Source organism: Trachemys scripta, chromosome 1 (genome assembly GCF_013100865.1).
Source record: "Trachemys scripta elegans isolate TJP31775 chromosome 1, CAS_Tse_1.0, whole genome shotgun sequence".
Classification (NCBI taxonomy): domain Eukaryota; kingdom Metazoa; phylum Chordata; order Testudines; family Emydidae; genus Trachemys; species Trachemys scripta.
Genome location: NC_048298.1, coordinates 120021531 through 120040376, shown reverse-complemented (window position 1 = coordinate 120040376; position 18846 = coordinate 120021531). Strand labels below are relative to the sequence as shown.

Below are 18846 nucleotides of genomic sequence, written 5' to 3'. Positions count from 1 at the left end.
TATTAAAGACACAAACAGTATCAACACACAGCTAAGCATTGCCATTCTATGTCTGTGCTGTATGGGCTTCTTTTCCTGCCCTCACTTGCAAAAATTGCACAAATAAGGGTATGTCTAACAATGCATGTGGAATGTTACAAAATCTGCCAGAGCATTAATGTTAACCCAGCTGAAATATCACACACCAGCTTGTCACTTGCTACTTTGCTACTTGATTTCTCTTCCATGTCACTTCTGTTATGCAAAGGAGGTCAATTCCCTTGTACAGACAACTGCCAGGTGACTTTTGTGAACCTCAAGTGTGATTCCTCCAAGAAAAAACGTCGGGGCCGCAAGTCACCATCGAAAGAAGTGTCCCATATCACTGCCGAATTCGAAGTGGAGATGAAGTCTGAGGAAGTCTCAGGTGTGTGGAAGATCTTTTCTGGAGTTCTGTGGGGAAATCATATAGCAGTGCCTCATTGTGGTCGACAATTGCCAGTATCTCTCTGCTGCTGTTTCACCAGGCCCGTCTACAAAGCACATTACCCAAACCATAATGGAACAGCCCATCCCCACTCAGAATTTCCATTGACTTCAGTGGAAGTTCTGCTGTCAGGATGACTAGGATGCAGCATGAAATTCAGCTAATAGCTGCAGATGGGCCAAAAGATCAGATCTGGAGCCAAACTTCTACAGAATTCAGAGGTATTTAGATCCTGGGATTTGATTTGGACTCATCTCTACTAATAAGAGATACATTCACTGATACAGGATTGGCTCATTGCTGCTTCCTTTTAAGAGATGTCTCACACCATCGGCCACAAAGACATCTCCTAGAAGATAGATTGCTGAACGCCAGTCTGAAAATCAAACATGTTTTATCATGCATTTCAACATACCTACATTTTGGCATGTGGAGAAGATTCAGGATGGGGCAGAATTGTTTAGGGGTCTCCGGGGGGTAGCATTAGGATATAAAATCAAATCGAAATTTATACTGACTATCATAAATATTTCAATATTCAAGAGTGTTATTAAACTATGGAATAACATTTCCAAACTATGGAATAACATTTCCAAATTGAGTCTTTTAGAAGTGAACTGGATTAAACCCTTGGAAATACACTCTGGAGGACAATTACTAATACCTCCAGGAATCTACATAGCAATAGCCACTGCCACAACCCATAACAGTGCAGGGCAGGTCTGCACAACTTGTAAAGCGGCGAGAGCCGTATTACTCCAAAGAAAACAGCTGAGGGCCGTAAGCCCCTGAGCACCGCCAACTCCCTCCCCACCCCACCCCAGCACCGCCCGCCCCACGGAAACAAACCCTCCTTCCCCAGCGCCACCCCACCGAAACAACAGTGTTGAACCTTGGTAATATGTTATAGCGGGCCCCTAAGGTAGTATAATTTAAGGTAAAAGAAAAATTTCTTTTTGCTAGAAGTAGAATAAGATCTTCCCCCCACTTCGTAATTAATTGCCCTGTTGAATGAATGAGGTGTGAATGAGGAAGGTGTGGAAGGCAGGCACCTCCAGACAGCTGCAACCCTTGGAGAGGGCATGGCCGGCACTAGGATTTTTGCTGCCCCAAGCAAAAAAATTTTTGGCCGCCTCCCCTTTCTTTTTCGTGCCCCTCTGCCCCGGCCCCACCCCAACTCCACCCTTCCAAACCCCTTCCCCAAATCCCCAGCACCGCCTCCTCCCCCGGCGTGCCGCATTTCCCCCCCCCCATTGCTTCCTGCGAGCCCCCCACGACCTCCCACCCTAGCTCACCTCCGCTCCGCCTGCTCCCCCAGGCGCGCCACCACTCCACTTCTCCCCCCTCCCTCTCAGGCGAGGGAGGGCGGAGAAGTGGAGCAGCAGCGTGTTCAGGGGAGCAGGTGGAGCAGATGGAGCAGAGGTGAGCTAGGGTGAGGGGGAGCAGGACGTAACGGGGGGGGTAGAGGAACCGCTCCCCGGTCCAGCTCACCTCCGCTCCACCACCACCGCCTTCCCCGAGCGCCCGCCGCTCGGCTTCTCCTCCCTCCCAGCCTTGCTGTGCGAAATAGCGGTTTTGCACGTGGCAAGCCTGGGAGGGAGGAGGGAGAAGCGGAGCGGCGGCGCATTCAGGGAAGCAGGCGGAGTGGAGGTGAGCTAGGGTGGGGGGGCGCAGGAAGTAACACTCCAGCTCACCTCCGCCACCTCCCCCGAGCGCCCCGCCGCTTGGCTTCTCCTCCCTCCCAGCCTTGCTGCGCGAAACAGCTGTTTCACGCGCAGCAAGCCTGGGAGGGAGGGGGGAGAAGCAGAGTGGCAGCGGTGTGCTCAGGGGAGCAGGCGGAAGCAGAGTGGAGGCGAGCTGGGGCGGCGAGGGCACTTTTTCCCCATGCCCCAGAGTCGGCACCTATGATAGCCGGCGCCAGAATGCCGCACCTAGAAATGTGCCGCCCAAGCACCTGCTTGTTTTGCTGGTGCCTGGAGCCAGCCCTGGGATGGGAGCCAGACCAGATCAGTAGAACAGGTCAGCCACCGACTCACCACTGGCCTCCTCAGCCCCCCTCCCCTGGTTCGCTTACTCACCCTCCGCCACTGCCTGCTCCCTCGCCTCCTCAGCCCCCCCCCACCCCTCCGGCTCACCGGTTCACCTGCCCCTCCACCACTGCCCGCCCGCTCGCCTACTCAGCCCTCCCTCCCCCGCCACCGGCTCACCTGCCCCCTCGCCAGTGCCCGCCCACTTGCCTCCTCAGCCCTCCACCCGCCCGGCTCGCCTACTCATTCCCCACCACTGCCCGCCCGCTTGCCTACTCAACCCCCTCTCCCCCCCACCCACCGCTTGCCTACTCACGCCCCCCACAGGCCGCACAGTGAGCCCATCTACTCACCCCCCTCCACGGGCCACACAGTGAGCCCATCTACTCAACCCACGCGGGCCGCACAGTGAGCCCACACGGGCCACATGCAGCCCCCGGGCCTCATGTTGTGCAGGCCTGGTGAGGGTATGCTCACTTGATGCCAGCTTAGCTCTGCCAGTTGATATGATGTGTTTACTATATCCCTATCTATAGACGGTCAATAGAACCAACCTTGAAGCTTTTTATGCTGGGACTGAGACAAGATCAGAGCTCTATGTGCAGTTATGGATTGGAAAGTTTAGTTTGCAAGAGCACAGAGTGCTTGACTGTCCCTTTCAGATGGCCTACAGCCAACCCAGCCAGTCAGCCAGCCAATGCTAGCATTTAAAAAAAGAAATACAATTTCTTTGCCACTTGCTACATAAAGAGAAGTGGATGAAGTACCAGAGAATTTTGCTGGTTGAGAATTTTTTACTAAGCAACTCTGCTTAAACATGAATCTCAATTGCTTCTAGTTTTCTTCTTATTTCCCACCTAGACACCTGTAACCTTGACTGTGTGCGGAAAAGGATGGAGCAGAAGCTGCAAACTGCAATCAAAACATTGAGAAAATCTATTAACAAACAGCAATTTTACATTCAGTTTTCTGGGACAGAGTACGAAGTGGCTCATAAGCCAGCTAAGGCTACTGAAGGACATGAAGCATGCAGTACAGGGCAAGTGCTGCAGGATGGAAAATGTGGTAAGTCCCAGAAAAATTGGAGTTACATTCTGACCATCAGCACCCAAAAATAAAAACCCCTTAAAATTAACTGGTCAACAGTAAGCCATATAGTAAATTTGTTAGATACTTAGATAATCTAAAGAAACCAAAAACAGGTTAGCCTGGTCTAATTCTATGTGGAAAAAGGATATTCTGGTTTAACTGTTTTCCAAGTTGCCAGACTTTAGCCAGATGCTTGTGCTAACCCTTTTACTCTAGTTCTCAGCACTATGTTCCTAATTCACCAATAATAAAACTTTTTTTTTCCTGCTAACCACACCACTATAGTTACTTTGGGTCAAATTTTCAAACCCCACCCATATATTTTTCAGTGAAATTTTACACAGCCAGTTGTTTACATTCAAAAAGAATAGAATTTGCAAATGTGGATTTGATAGATGTCTGATTACCTGGTTCACACACACACACAAACACACACACTGCAATTTAGAGGCTGGGCTGAAAATTTTAGCTATTATAGTCTAGCAACCCTTAAGCTTTACCCCATAGACCTAATGCTATAAAATGTTTAAGGAAATATCCTTTTTCAGTAGGAAAATTTGGATTAATGTGTTTAGAATGGTTGCTAGTTAAACCATGTCACTGTCAGGAAGTATACAATATGAGATGGGATGCATTGCCTTTGGAGAAATCCTTGACATTGTTATGTCAACTGATCATGCCCTCAGAGTGTAGATCTTGTATCTACAACTCCCATAAAACGACCACTTACATGTATCTACTATAAATGAAAAATTCACTTAATTCTCCATCCATTATGAAAGAGCATTTTGCTTTAAATACAACATAAATGTTTAAAACTGAGTTAACTCTTTTGGAAGCATATGTCTGATAAATGTTTAAATGCAGTAAAATATTTAATGGTTTAAACAATACAAGATGGATATTCAGCTGTTGTAAATTGACCTAGTTCTTCCATTGATTGACCTAGTTCCATTGGCCCAAAATCTGCAAAGTGTCATTGGTAATGGTGGGGTGAATCAAAGAGTTCCATCTTCTATAAATGTTTGATATGAAGGCAAAGCTACATTATCAAAATGAAGGTCCTTAAGTAGATTCTGCTTTTCTTTCCTCAGTTACCTGCAGCATGGGAACCTATTATAGTGGAGAACATAATCAGTGCCTTCCTTGCTCACCGGGAACATACCAAGACACAGAAGGTCAACTTACTTGTGAACCTTGCCCAAGTAACGACGGACAGGGAATAGCAGGCGCGCGTAATGTGTCAGAATGTGGAGGCAAGTTTAGTTTGATTAGGGTTATCATAATCCAGCAAGCAAAAAAGAGGACGGGAGGAGCCCCGCCCCTGTCCTGCCCTAGCCCCGCCCCTCCCACTTCCCCCCCTCAGAACTCCCAACCCTCCCCCCAGTCCTTGTCCCCTGACTGCCCCCTCCTGGGACCCCTGCTCCTAACTGCCCTCCAGAACCCCACCCCCTACCTAAGCCTCCCTGTTCCTTGTCCCCAAACTGCCCCCTCCTAAGACCCCCCCCCAAATGCCCCCCAGGACCCTACCCCCTACCTGTACCCTGACTGCCCAAAACCTTATCCACACCCCCAGAAAGCCCCCCCCGAACTCCCGACCCCACCCCGTCTCTTGACTGCCCCATCCAAAACCTCCCTGCCCCTTCTCCGACCCCCTGGCCCCGTTGTTGTTGGCCTTTCTTCGCCTAATGTCTCGGTGAACTTGCTCAGGAACTGCCTGAGCCGCTGGGCAGCAGTGGGGGAGGAGCTCCAGACTGCCGGAGCCGATCTGCGATGCAGGGAGGGAGGGAGGGAGGGAGTGATTTCTGCGGCAGGGGGGAGGAGGAGGAGCGCTCTCTGGCTGAGTGTCGAAGCCCCATGTAAGTGACACGATCCGGCCGGCAGCACTGTTAGCCGCGCGTGCTCTGCATGGGGGGGAAGTCTGGACATTTACAAATTCCCCCCAGACGCTATTTTTAGCTTAAAAAGCCGGACATGTCCGGGGGAATCCGGACGAATGGTAACCCTAAGTTTGATTACAAAAGGAGTAGGTGCGATCCAATCAGGGCCGGCTTTAGGCCAATTCCCCCGATTCCCCTGAATCGGGCCCCGCGCCCAGTGGTGAGCTGGAGCCGGTTCCCAAGCTCCGGCAGCTGTCCGCCCCACCCCCGGCCCCAGCTCACCTCCCCCTCCGCCCCTGAATGCTCTGCCCCCCTTCTCCTCCCCCTCCCCTGCTTCCCGTGAATCAGATGTTCATGCGGGAAGCCTGGAAACAAGCAGCAGCAGGTAAGCTGGGGGGGGGGGGGGCACGAGAAGGGCTCCAGGGAGGTGCGGCACGGCCCAGTCCGGCCCGGCCCCGGCCCGGCGGCTCCCTCTGGCCCCGGCCAAGCGGCTCCAGCCCCGTGGCACGGCTCCGGCCCTGACTCTGGCTGGGCGGCATGACTCTGGCCCCGACTCTGTCCGGGTGGGGTCCTGGGGGGCAGTTAGGGTGGGGGATCTTGGGAAGGAGTGGTCAGGGGACAAGGAGCAGGGGTGTGTGTTGATGGGTTGCGGTTTCTGAGGGAGGCTGTCGGGGGCAGGACATAGGTGGGGGTCGGATGGGGGGAGGGATGTACTCACCGGGCGGTTCCCTACCGGGTTTTCGGCAGCGGGTCCTTCAGTGCTGCGGAAGACCCGGAGCGAAGACCCGGAGCACCGCTGGGTGAGTCATCCCTGCCGGGGCCCCGTCGAATTGGGCCCCGCACTTCCTAAAGCCAGCCCTGGATCCAATAACAAGCAAAGTGTGGAGGCTAAAAGTGGGGAAAGCCTTCCACAATTCTGCCTTGGAAAGCTAACAGAAAAGAACTCTATCCACTTTAACGAAATACCAAAAAATCTTTTAGTTTGTTTCAGTTGTTCAGACATGAGCATTGCTATCAAGTAGAAGTGATCTGGAACTGCATTTTGGGAGTAGTAGGCAAATGAGCAGACCAAACAGAGCACTTTGCTTCTGGTCAGGCATGCAACTCTGGCAATATCTTCCCTTCTCAGGGCCCATTGACATGGTACATTATGAGCCAAAGGGATAGGTTACATTGGGCTGGGATAAGTAAACAGCATGATAATACTGATGAAATCCTTTAGGGGGTGAAGTCTGAACCTATGGCTCCTCTGTGTCATCAACAGCAATCATATCCCAGAGATATACACACTGCAGTGATCTGTGCACTGCACTCAGCGTGAAGAACTGATGAGTTCTAATCCTGTTTGTTCTTCTCTGTGATCTTTGGCAAGTAACAACATCCCTAGCTGAGATTCCCCCATCGGTAAAACTGGGAGTGATCACATTCACCTCTTTCAAAGGATGTTGAGAAGTTTAATTGGCTAACGTTTGTAAAGAGCTGATAGGTAAGGTCCCCTGGGAATCAAGACTGAGGGGAAAAACAACTGAGGAGAGTTGGCAGTTTTTCAAAGGGACTCTATTAAGGGCCCAAAAGCAAGCTATTCCACTGGTTAGGAAAGATAGAAAATGTGGCAAAAGACCACCTTGGCTTAACCACGAGATCTTGCACGATCTAAAAAATAAAAAGGAGTCATATAAAAAATGGAAACTAGGACAGATTACAAAGGATGAATATAGGCAAACAACACAGGAATGCAGGGGCAAAATAAGGCATTAGAAAGGCAAAGGCACAAAATAAGCTCAAACTAGCTACGGGAATAAAAGGAAACAAGAAGACTTTTTATCAATACATTAGAAGCAAGAGGAAGACCAAAGACAGGGTAGGCCCACTGCTTAGTGAAGAGGGAGAAACAGTAACAGGAAACTTGGAAATGGCAGAGATGCTTAATGACTTCTTTGTTTCGGTCTTCACCGAGAAGTCTGAAGGAATGCCTAACATAGTGAATACTAATGGGAAGGGGGTAGGTTTAGCGGATAAAATAAAAAAAGAACAAGTTAAAAATCACTTAGAAAAGTTAGATGCCTGCAAGTCACCCGGGCCTGATGAAATGCATCCTAGAATACTCAAGGAGCTAATAGAGGAGGTATCTGAGCCTCTAGCTATTATCTTTGGAAAGTCATGGGAGACGGGAGAGATTCCAGAAGACTGGAAAAGGGCAAATATAGTGCCCATCTATAAAAAGGGAAATAAAAACAACCCAGGTAACTACAGACCAGTTAGTTTAACTTCTGTGCCAGGGAAGATAATGGAGCAAGTAATTAAGGAAATCATCTGCAAACACTTGGAAGGTGGTAAGGTGATAGGGAACAGCCAGCATGGATTTGTGAAGAACAAATCATGTCAAACCAATCTGATAGCTTTCTTTGATAGGATAACGAGCCTTGTGGATAAGGGTGAAGCGGTGGATGTGGTATACCTAGACTTTAGTAAGGCATTTGATACGGTCTCGCATGATATTCTTATCGATAAACTAGGCAAATACAAATTAGATGGGGCTACTATAAGGTGGGTGCATAACTGGCTGGATAACCGTACTCAGAGAGTTGTTATTAATGGTTCCCAATCCTGCTGGAAAGGCGTAACGAGTGGGGTACCGCAGGGGTCTGTTTTGGGACCGGCTCTGTTCAATATCTTCATCAACGACTTAGATATTGGCATAGAAAGTACGCTTATTAAGTTTGCGGATGATACCAAACTGGGAGGGATTGCAACTGCTTTGGAGGACAGGGTCATAATTCAAAATGATCTGGACAAATTGGAGAAATGGTCTGAGTTAAACAGGATGAAGTTTAACAAAGACAAATGCAAAGTGCTCCACTTAGGAAGGAAAAATCAATTTCACACATACAGAATGGGAAAAGACTGTCTAGGAAGGAGTACGGCAGAAAGGGATCTAGGGGTTATAGTGGACCACAAGCTAAATATGAGTCAACAGTGTGATGCTGTTGCAAAAAAAGCAAACATGATTCTGGGATGCATTAACAGGTGTGTTGTGAGCAAGACACGAGAAGTCATTCTTCCGCTCTACTCTGCTCTGGTTAGGCCTCAGCTGGAGTATTGTGTCCAGTTCTGGGCGCCGCATTTTAAAAAAGATGTGGAGAAATTGGAAAGGGTCCAAAGAAGAGCAACAAGAATGATTAAAGGTCTTGAGAACATGACCTATGAAGGAAGGCTGAAAGAACTGGGTTTGTTTAGTTTGGAAAAGAGAAGACTGAGAGGGGACATGATAGCAGTTTTCAGGTATCTAAAAGGGTGCCATAAGGAGGAGGGAGAGAACTTGTTCACCTTAGCCTCTAAAGATAGAACCAGAAACAATGGGTTTAAACTGCAGCAAGGGAGGTCTAGGTTGGACATTAGGAAAAAGTTCCTAACTGTCAGGGTGGTTAAACACTGGAACAAATTGCCTAGGGAGGTTGTGGAATCTCCGTCTCTGGAGATATTTAAGAGTAGGTTAGATAAATGTCTATCAGGGATGGTCTAGACAGTATTTGGTCCTGCCATGCGGGCAGGGGACTGGACTCGATGACCTCTCGAGGTCCCTTCCAGTCCTATAATCTATGAATCTATGAATCTATTAACATGGTAGCATTTCAAGTCAGTACTGAAGTCAGGCTTACCAGCCTCTAACTGCCGGGATCACCTTTGGAGCCCTTTTTTAAAAAATTGGCATCATATTAGCTATCCTCCAGTCATTTGGTACAGAAGCTGATTTAAATGATAGGTTACAAACTACAGTTAGTAGTTATGCAATTTCACATTTGAGTTCCTTCAGAACTCTTGGGTGAATACCATCTGGTCCTGGTGACTTATTACTGTTTAGTTTATCAATTTGTTCCAAAACCTCCTCTAATGACACCTCAATCTGGGACAGTTCCTCAGACTTGTCACCTAAAAAGAATGGCTCAGGTTTGGGAATCTCCCTCACATCCTCAGCCAGGAAGACCGATGCAAAGAATTCATTTAGTTTCTCCACAATGGCCTTATCGTCCTTGAGTACTCCTTTAGCATCTCGATCGTCCAGTGGCCCCACTAGTTGTTTAGCAGGCTTCCTGCTTCTGATTACTTAAAAAAAATTGCTATTACTTTTTGAGTCTTTGGCTAGCTGTTCTTCAAATTCTTTTTGGGCTTCCTAATTATACCTTTACACTTCATTTGCCAGAGTTTATGCTCCTTTCTATTTTCCTCACAAGGATTTAACTTTCACTTTTTAAAGGATGCCTTTTTGTCTCTCGCTGCTTCTCTTACTTTGTTGGTTAGCCTTGGTGGCACTTTTTTGGTTCTCCTACTACGTTTTTTTAATTTGGAGTATATATTTAAATTGTATGGCTACAAGTTGTATGTAGTTGTATGGCTAGCTACACGTTGTATGTAGTTGTATGGCTAGCTAAATGACTTAACTTAAAAAAAAATCCAACCTCTCTGTAAAGGGGTTCCACTCACTGCAGATGCACCTCCTTGTCGCTGTGTCTGGGAATTAGCTCTTGTGCTATCTGGCACCCCCTTCCATTGATAGTTTGCTCTGTGGCCACTATCTCTCTCCATGACTCGATACTCCCTGTTCGTGACTCAGCCCTCCGGCCAGGTCACTCTATAGTCCTCCCCCACTTCCAGGGTAACAAAGTCTCACTGGACAAGCTGTCTGGATCTGTCTCAGACAGTCTTCCTTTCCAAGTCTTCAGATCCTGTGCCACTTCCCAGTGGCTGCTAGGATAACCCAGGCCTGCCCGCTACTCCGGGTTCCAGCCCAGGGACCCTATGATTAGAAATCCATGTTTGCTCAGACTCAGACATGTTGCTGTTTCCCTGGGCTCCTTCCTACCTCACCTCTCTATCTCCTTAACGCCCCATGACTACTTCACCTTTCTCAGCCTCCTGCCAGACTCCCCAGTCCAGGGCATTACCCAAGGACTTACTCTCTCCCTGGATCTCCTCCTTGTCCCTGGCCAACTCCTTTTTCCTCTGTGGAGTAACTGCAGACCTCCTCCCTGAGGGCCGCCCACAACATTTTGGCACCTGAGGCAGGGAGCTCAAATGATGCCCCCATGTCCCCTCGCTTGGGCCAAAACGTTGAAAGGTCTAAATTCTGCCTTCTTCCTATTCTACTTCTCTCATGGTACTGCTCTGCTACCTACCCCAATAAAGGAGAACTAACAACTTAAAATGCCTTGTTCAAAAATGTTAAGTAATACTTAACTTTCAAACGCCTGAACAGCAAATGTAACTTTTCTTGTCTGCATAGTAAACACTGGCATTTTTATCTGTTTGAATAATCAAAGTGGTGCTTTCCTTGCCTTCTTGTACTCCTGGAGTATAGCATCAAACTCAGCCATCAGCTCCACAATTTTAAGGAAGTTTCCATTGTTTGGCACATACAGCTGTTCTGAAGTGTCACACAGTGCTAGGTTTTGGGTAGCAAGCATTCTCACAATGGCAATGAGTCTTTTCAGAACATTTTGCCAGTAAAGAGACTCTGATGCAATCTTCTCTTGAGGCTGATCATCTATGGTGGCCTTTAACCTTAGTCTCATCTCAAGCTCTTTCCACCTATGAAATTCTCTCTGGTGATTTGCTGAGTTCTCATGGCATGCCAGATTTCTAGCCAGATTTTTCCAGTCCTTTGTTCCTATAGAACCCAATGTGGCTGGAACATTAGACTGGAAGAGTTTGCAACAAAAATGGTATGCAGCATTCTGGGTTTTTCAGTACATAAGCCATGACCTCTCTATTTTGTCACCATTGGGGATTTCACGCCAGTAATGTGTTGGATGGAAACTTCTATTTTCATTGTCTTTGGGGAACATGACGTTTTTCACTTGCTGTGGCCCATGCAGTACAAGGAAGTCCCTCAGGCTACTGCTTAAGTGGGTCCACAGTCCTGGATCATCTAGACTTAAGGAACTAAACTCAGCAGCAGCTGTTTCTTGCACCTCCACCACACCCTTCTCTGATCTACACTTTTATTCAGGAATGTGCATGGTTACATCCATTTGAGATGGAGATATGGATGCTGCAGTAGCTGCCAGGTCACCTGCACTCTGACTAACTGGAAGATCAGGCATCTCCTCACCACTCACATCCTCACTGGGGCCAGAAGGCTCATCGTGAACATTTGTGTCTATGTATCTCAGGAGAGCTCCTTCCTGCTTAGATAGAAAAGCTTCCTTTGCTTGCTTTTCTTTTTGCTGCCCCAGAGGGGTGTTTTCTTCTTTCACTCATGACTGCTGTTCTTTGCCAGCTATAGTGGCTCTCAACACAAATAAGCAGGCTGGTAGCCAGGGATGGCTCTAGCTTTTTTGCCGCCCCAAGCACAGCAGGCAGACAGGTCCCCAGTCCCGCAGATTCGGCAGCATGCCTGCAGGAGGTCTGCCGGTCCCGCGGCTTCGGCGTTCCCGCCGCCAAATTGCTGCGGGACCGGTGGATCTCCCGCAGGAATGCCGCTGAAGGCTTCCTGACTGCTGCCCTCGCAGGGACTGGCAGGGTGCCCCCCGCAGCTTGCCACCCCAGACACGTGCTTGGAGCGCTGGTGTCTAGAGCCGCTGCTGCTGGTAGCAGGACCTGAATGAGGGAAGATATCCACATCTTAAGGTCCTAACTGGCTCCTACTACTTCAGTTGACTGCCTGTTCTCCTCAAGTGGGTTCAGGGAAGCAGCAGGAAACAGGAAGCTCCCTGAGAAGCTGGTGTTAATTAGTCCAGGTCCCTGGGGGTGCTAGAGAGGTACATAAGAGGCTCCCTCCTCCTCTCTCTCCCTGCAGCTCCTGCTGCTTCCTGTTATTCCCTCTCACCTTTTCTCCTGCCTGCCTGTTATGTCTGTTGTGCCCTCCTTCCTCCAGCACAGCACTCCACCATCTCTGTGCATCTAGAGCAGAGACAATACATATACACCAACAGCAGACACTATTTTCTACACTCTGGGTGCTAGCTGCACCCCCCACCCCCAGTCTGGCACCTGATGTGGCCACTTCAGTTCACCTCATAATAAGGCCTCCCTGCAGTCTCTTCCTGCTCTCACTTTCTGTTTTATAATCCTATCCCCACTCCTCCCCCAGCTGGGCTTCATCTGCCATTAGGCTTTATCAATCCCTGGCTTCCCTCCAGGTCAACATATAAGGTTAATGGTCCTTTATTGTTACCTGCATAGTCTAGGTCACTCACCCTTACCCTGTTCTTAGGGCTCAAGTCATAACCTGATTAATTTAGGCACCCACCTGTAACTCATTCCTAGGGCTCCGTGCATAACCTTCTGCGGGCTTACAAGACCTTTTACCAGTGAAAGAGCCTTAAACAGTAATATCCTTAACCTCTATTTATTAACAGTTACCAAAACACAACGCACACGCTAAGCATACAATGCTCACCAGTCCCAATAAGGCAGACAAACTCTTCCTGGTGGCCAATCAGAATCAGGTCGGCCGGGGACTCCAGCTTCTGCACGATACAGTTGGCAGGGTGTTGAGGTCTGGCAGCTCTGATCTTGAGCTGCGTCCTGGAGTTGGTTCCAAAGAGCTTCCTTTTGGACCCCTGTTTATATAGTGAAACTTGAGTCCTGCTTAGCTGTAGCGTAACCAATCATTTTACTAAAGTGTTACAAAATAATCCTTTGACCAATCCTCACATATTGCAAAACAATTCTTTAACCAATCATACCCCACCACCTTAGCTGGTTTAAATCTTGCAAAATTACTTATGCAAAAGACAGGAACAGTCAAAGAACCAGGCAGAAACCATACAGATAAACAATAGAGAAGTAGGGACCTTTAAAAGCAAAACAATGAAAAGTAGAGATTTCACAACCACAACTGTTGATAAGCGATTCTTTGCCAGATAGAGTGCTGTCAAACAAAGTTTTCTTTATGCATCTTAAGATCCGTTTCTTTATCTGGTGGTGGTGGTGGGTACTATTGGAAGTACAGGAGCACCTTCTTAACAGCCCGATATGTCATTGTTTTAATGTAATGTAGATGGAATGTGAGGATGGGACATTCTGCTTCTTGGCTCATGACTGCTGCTGTCCTAATGTGGCTGCCGAAAAAGGCCTCAGACCTCACATTACTGGTCTACATTAACCTGCTACGGGCTTATGTTGGGTAGACAACCTATCGTCCTGTCTAATTTATTGGATTTTGGAAACGTATTATTTTAATTTGTATTAATGTTATTTGCTTTATAGGTCACTACAGTAAACATGCATTGATATCTGAGACCCTGCAGGTTTTCCTTATACTAAGGAATAACTATGGTAGCTCATATCAAACAGTGTGACAACTGTAGAGAAGTGTTGACTTTTGGCTAGTAATCACTAGATGAATTAATTGAACAACTCAAAAAATAGTGAAATACCTACAGGTTTTCAACAATGTGGACTTTTGTTTCTGCCAAAATGAAATTAAAATAGATTGTGGATAAAATAAAACTTACATTTACATGGATTGGGCCTTCCTACACGGGATACATCAACAGTAGATCTTGCTGGAGGACAACAATTCCATTTTGCTACAGTTTTTGAGGGTTTGCAATTTTCGGTCCACATTGAAATGAAAACAAAGCCCTTCAAGCATTTTCACTAAATGGAACTGTGTTGAAGTATTTGTTTTCTGATTGTAAAGGTCAGGTTCCCAGTTCTTTTCCCTGCTCTCCTCTCTCTAGAAGTGACCAGTGAGTCCCATCAAAAACTTTGGCAAAATCAATATATGTCCAAGAAATGGTTTGTCTCTGATGAAACAGCATATTTCAATGAAACCATGTTTCTCTGAAAATGTATTGGCCAGCTCTAACCTACAGTATTTTTGCACATGGCTTCAGCAGCATTACTGTAGTAACTCATTAGTATGTGCTAAAATCCCCAACTCCCAGTCTTTACAATATAGGCATAAAAAGTATGTTAGAAGTCTTGGGTGAATATTGTGCCATAAAGCTATGTTAAAGTTGCAAGAAAGCAGGTGACTCTGAAGTTAAATTACAGTGCAGTTCACATAAATGCAATCCACTCTACTAAATGAGGAAATCTATTTAGGTTGGGCATTCCCCAGGGAACTAATTTTACCCTTATTTAAACACCAATGCCTGCTGCTGAACAAAGATGGTAATTCCATGTGATTTGGAGGTGTGCTGGTGGCCGATAATTATGACGGATTTAATGATATGGCTACTTTACTGGCAATTTCAGCAGAGAAGCCAAGAACTGAATAGGCATGGAGACAGCATAGCTCTTACACTCCTACAGATTGTGTCTGCAGATCAGGTTTGAGACACATTATTAGTAGCTGTGTCAAAAAGGATGTTGCTGAAGCAGAAGGGCAACAACAATGATCAAGAGTGTGGGTAAACACTCATATGAAGAGAGATTGCAATGACTGGGAGTGTTTACCTTAGAAAGAAGGCAAATATGAGGGACATGATAAAATGTATGTAAAATAATGAGTGATATAGGAAGATATAGGTAGATGAGGAACTTCTGTTCTCTCTGTATCATAACACGAGTACAAGAGGACATTCAATGAAATTAAAATGTGGAAAATTCTAGATCAATAAAACAAAACATGTCATTAAACTGTGTTTCCCAGGAAATCATTGGGGCCAAGAATGTAACAAGGTTAAAAAAGGGATTGGACGTTTATATGGGTATCAAGAATATCCAGAATTGTTATAAACAAACTTTGTGAAAGGGATGTTAAACTTCATGCTTCAGGGCTTTATCCAAATGCTAACTATTAATGATCAGAGTGAGACCTAATGTGGGGTGTGGATTAGCTCAATTATGCCTAATGTGGGGTTTCTTACACCTTCCTTTGAAGCATCATGGTGCTGGCCACTGTCAGAGATAGGATGCTGGGCTAGATGGACCTCAGGTCTGATCCAGTCTGGCAAGTCCCATGTTCCTATTTGCCTCCGTTTCCCTATCTATCAAATGGAGATAAGAATGCTGGCCTACCTCACAGAGATATTGTGAGGGTTAATTAATTTTTATAAAGCACTATGAAATTCTCAGATGAAAGGTGCTTTAAAAGTGCAAAATACTATTATGATACCTTAATGGAGTTATAAACCAAACAGAAATGCTGATAAACAAAGAGTCTCCATAGAAACTGGCATTGTTTTGAGCAAATTGTTTTTATAAAATTGGTAGCTTTAGTGTTATGTTTTTAAAGTTTTAGGAAGCACTGCTAAATAATGCTGATTTTTTTATATTGTGCACACAGAGGTAGGTTTAATAATCTAATTGACCATATTCAATTTCTAGGGCAGTGTTCTCCTGGGTATTTCTCTTCAGACGGCTTTAAACCTTGTAGAGTGTGCTCTCTTGGTACATATCAACCTGAGCCAGGCAGGACCCTTTGTTTTCCATGTGGCGGTGGACTGGTGACAAAATATGAAGGCGCTGTTTCATTTCAGGACTGTGAAACAAAAGGTAAATTTCAGAGCTTTTCCCATTTTGTAAAATATATTGCTTAGTAATTTCTCTACTATTTCTCCTTTCACTTTGAAGTTTGAATTGCTGAAGAACTTGGAGACCTTCAGAAAAAGACAGCTCTGTGTTACTGAGTTAAACAGTCAGGAGATCTGCAAACCAGAAATAATCTGCTGACGTTGCAGAGTCCTCAGAAGTCAACATGGTATTTTTTGGAATGCATGACATGCACATTCAGGGCCAGATCCTCAGCCAGGCAAATCAGCCTAGCTGCATTGACTTCCATGGAGCTAGACTGGTTTTTTATCAGATGGGGATCTGACCCTCCAGTGTTACTTATTTTATTTTTATTTAAATAATTTGAAAAACTATGCATGATACAGGTTATATGAGATTAAACATTGATTATGAAAATGACAGAGAGAAATGATATATGTACAACATGTACATGTTTGAAAACTTCCATGTAAATGGCACAATTATGAGGCAGGAGTTTGTCTGACTATATACCTATATGCTTGCTCAATTGTATACTATGGCACTGTCTAACATCTGGTAATTAAAACCTCTCATCTGCAATTCCAAAAGGTATTTTTGTTGTTGCTGCAGACAGCTATTGGCTACCTGTTTGTTATAAACTCAGGTATAAATGACCGATTTGTAAATCACTGTGTTTAAAGGCAATAAATATAGCAGATTTTACTTAATTAGTAAGAATTTAGCTTGAATTCTTGGATCACAATTCCAATCAAAGGTCCATTGTAAAAGAAAAATGCATTAAAACTATTTCTGTGTAACTGTCTGATAAATACTTTGGAGTATGGAAATCACTGATTATGTAAAGAGAGGAGGGAAGATGCCACTGCAGTTAAAATGGTTACTTTCTAAAAACAATGTACCTTCCTATTGTACAGTTCATTGTTCTCCTGGCCACTACTACAATTCCACAACACACAGATGTATCAGATGTCCTGTTGGAACCTACCAGCCTGAATTTGGTCAAAATTACTGCATTAGCTGCCCTGGGAATACAAGTACAGATTTTGATGGCTCTACTAATGTTACACACTGTAAAAGTAAGTTCCTCATATTTTCCTGTATGTTAGCGATGTGATTGAATGATAACTCTGGATCTGAATAACCCAGACTTTGGATGTTCAGAATCTAGAGCTAGACCAGAATTTTGCAGTTTAACATTAGCAAATAATTCTACTCACCACCAGAACTGATGCTGAATATTTACTATGGTAGAAAACAACATCAAGACACTGAAAACACAACCTGGAAAAGAAGCACTGGATGTATATGAAATATCTTTGTACCAATTTAATTTGGAATGGTACAGATTACAATTTAACAACATAGAGTTTGCATAAACTTTCCAGATCATGCAAGTTTTGCAGTGACTCATCCTGAGTCTCTGTAGAGCTAAAATTAAAAAAAAAAAATTTACTACCATTAATAGTTATGAAATACTGTGAGATAGTCACTCATTCATGAATTCATGTCACTAATTGCATGTTCCAAGTGCCAGATAATCTTTGACTACAGTGAAATCTGCACTGAGAATCTCCTACCATAGGCAACCCCGTATCTTAAATTACCACTTTAAAGTATCCCCAAGGAGTCCACTACAATTTTATTTTACTTATAGTTAAAGACAGTTTCTTCTAGGCAACCAGATTTTGCTGCTCCCTAATGTGTTCATTTCAGATAGTTTCACTGTAATTATTAGATTACATACGTCTTCTAAACCAGTGGTTCTCAGCCAGGGGTACGCTTACCCTTGGGGGTATGCAGAGGTCTTTTGAGGGTACATCAAGTCATCTATATATTTGCCTAGTTTTACAACAGGCGACATAAAAAGCACTAGCAAAATCAGTACAAACTAAAATTTCATATCGACAATAACTTGTTAATACTGTTCTATGCACTGAAAGGTAAGTACAATATTTATATTCCAATTGATTTATTTTATAATTAATGGTAAAAATGAGAAAGTAAGCAAGTTTTCAGCAGTAGTGTGCTGTGATACTTTTATATTTTTATGTCTGATTTTGTAAGCAAATGGTTTTCAAGTGAGGTGAAACTTGGGGTACACAAGACAAATCAGACTCCTGAGAGGGTTACAGTAGTCTGGAAAGGTTGAGAGCCACTGTTCTAAACTAAGCATGAGTTTATATGTCTATCATAAGCTTTCACTCTGATTATATAATGTGTAATCTTTGATGTCCTTAGTCATTTCAAATGTAGTTAGAGTAAATTAGATATTTGCCAGGAACTGGGAGTAGTATGACGACTGTAAAATAAAGTGATCTGATTAATTTTGCTCCCTGCATTGATCTCTCTTCCCCATCCACTTTCTGATCCTTATGTAGCATCTAGTTATTAAGCAAAATTCATGCCCAACTTTAAACATATGAGTAGCCCCAATAGGGACACGCTTAAGTAATTTACTGATCAGGATCTTAGGGCCTGACTTCAATAGGAATTTAAAATGCTCCACACGTCTCAGAATCAGGGTATTACTTGGATGTTGCTTTTTCCCCCTTGCCTTTTTTCTCCAAAGAGGCAAACTCTGAGCTTGGGTAGCTAAAGAGACCATATGTCTGTTTTACTTTGACAGTCGCCATAGTTTATATGGGGACACTTGAAATGTCCCGGTTTTTCATTTCATTGATCAGAATATTTGGTTGTGTGGTTTTTTGTTGTTGTTTTTTAATGAATACAAAATGTTTGTTCAGAACACTAAATTTCTGGTGGAAAAAATCCTCCATTCCAAGAAACAGGCACATCTTGCTGTTGAGTTAAAAACTGGTGATATCAACACCAGTTCATGTATAAAACAAAAAGTGAACTTTTGTCTAAAATATAAGTATCTTCTGACCCTAAAAATGTAACCACAAGAGTGTCCTACTTTTTAATTATGAAAATA

General features: G+C 44.9%; 1 protein-coding gene across 4 annotated transcripts in view; it reads left to right on the top strand.

Moving 5' to 3' along the window:
* The window catches only part of SCUBE1 (signal peptide, CUB domain and EGF like domain containing 1), a 295072-nt gene that overhangs the window by 255484 nt on the left and 20742 nt on the right, over positions 1-18846 (top strand). For 3 of the 4 annotated variants that reach the window (XM_034783550.1, XM_034783551.1, XM_034783534.1), the window contains 5 exons: positions 248-406; positions 3355-3558; positions 4677-4838; positions 15744-15911; positions 16826-16987. In XM_034783550.1, coding sequence (XP_034639441.1) covers positions 248-406; positions 3355-3558; positions 4677-4838; positions 15744-15911; positions 16826-16987 — 855 coding nt within the window. The remainder of the gene's footprint in view (positions 1-247; positions 407-3354; positions 3559-4676; positions 4839-15743; positions 15912-16825; positions 16988-18846) is intronic. The other variant, XM_034783542.1, reaches the window with a different exon arrangement.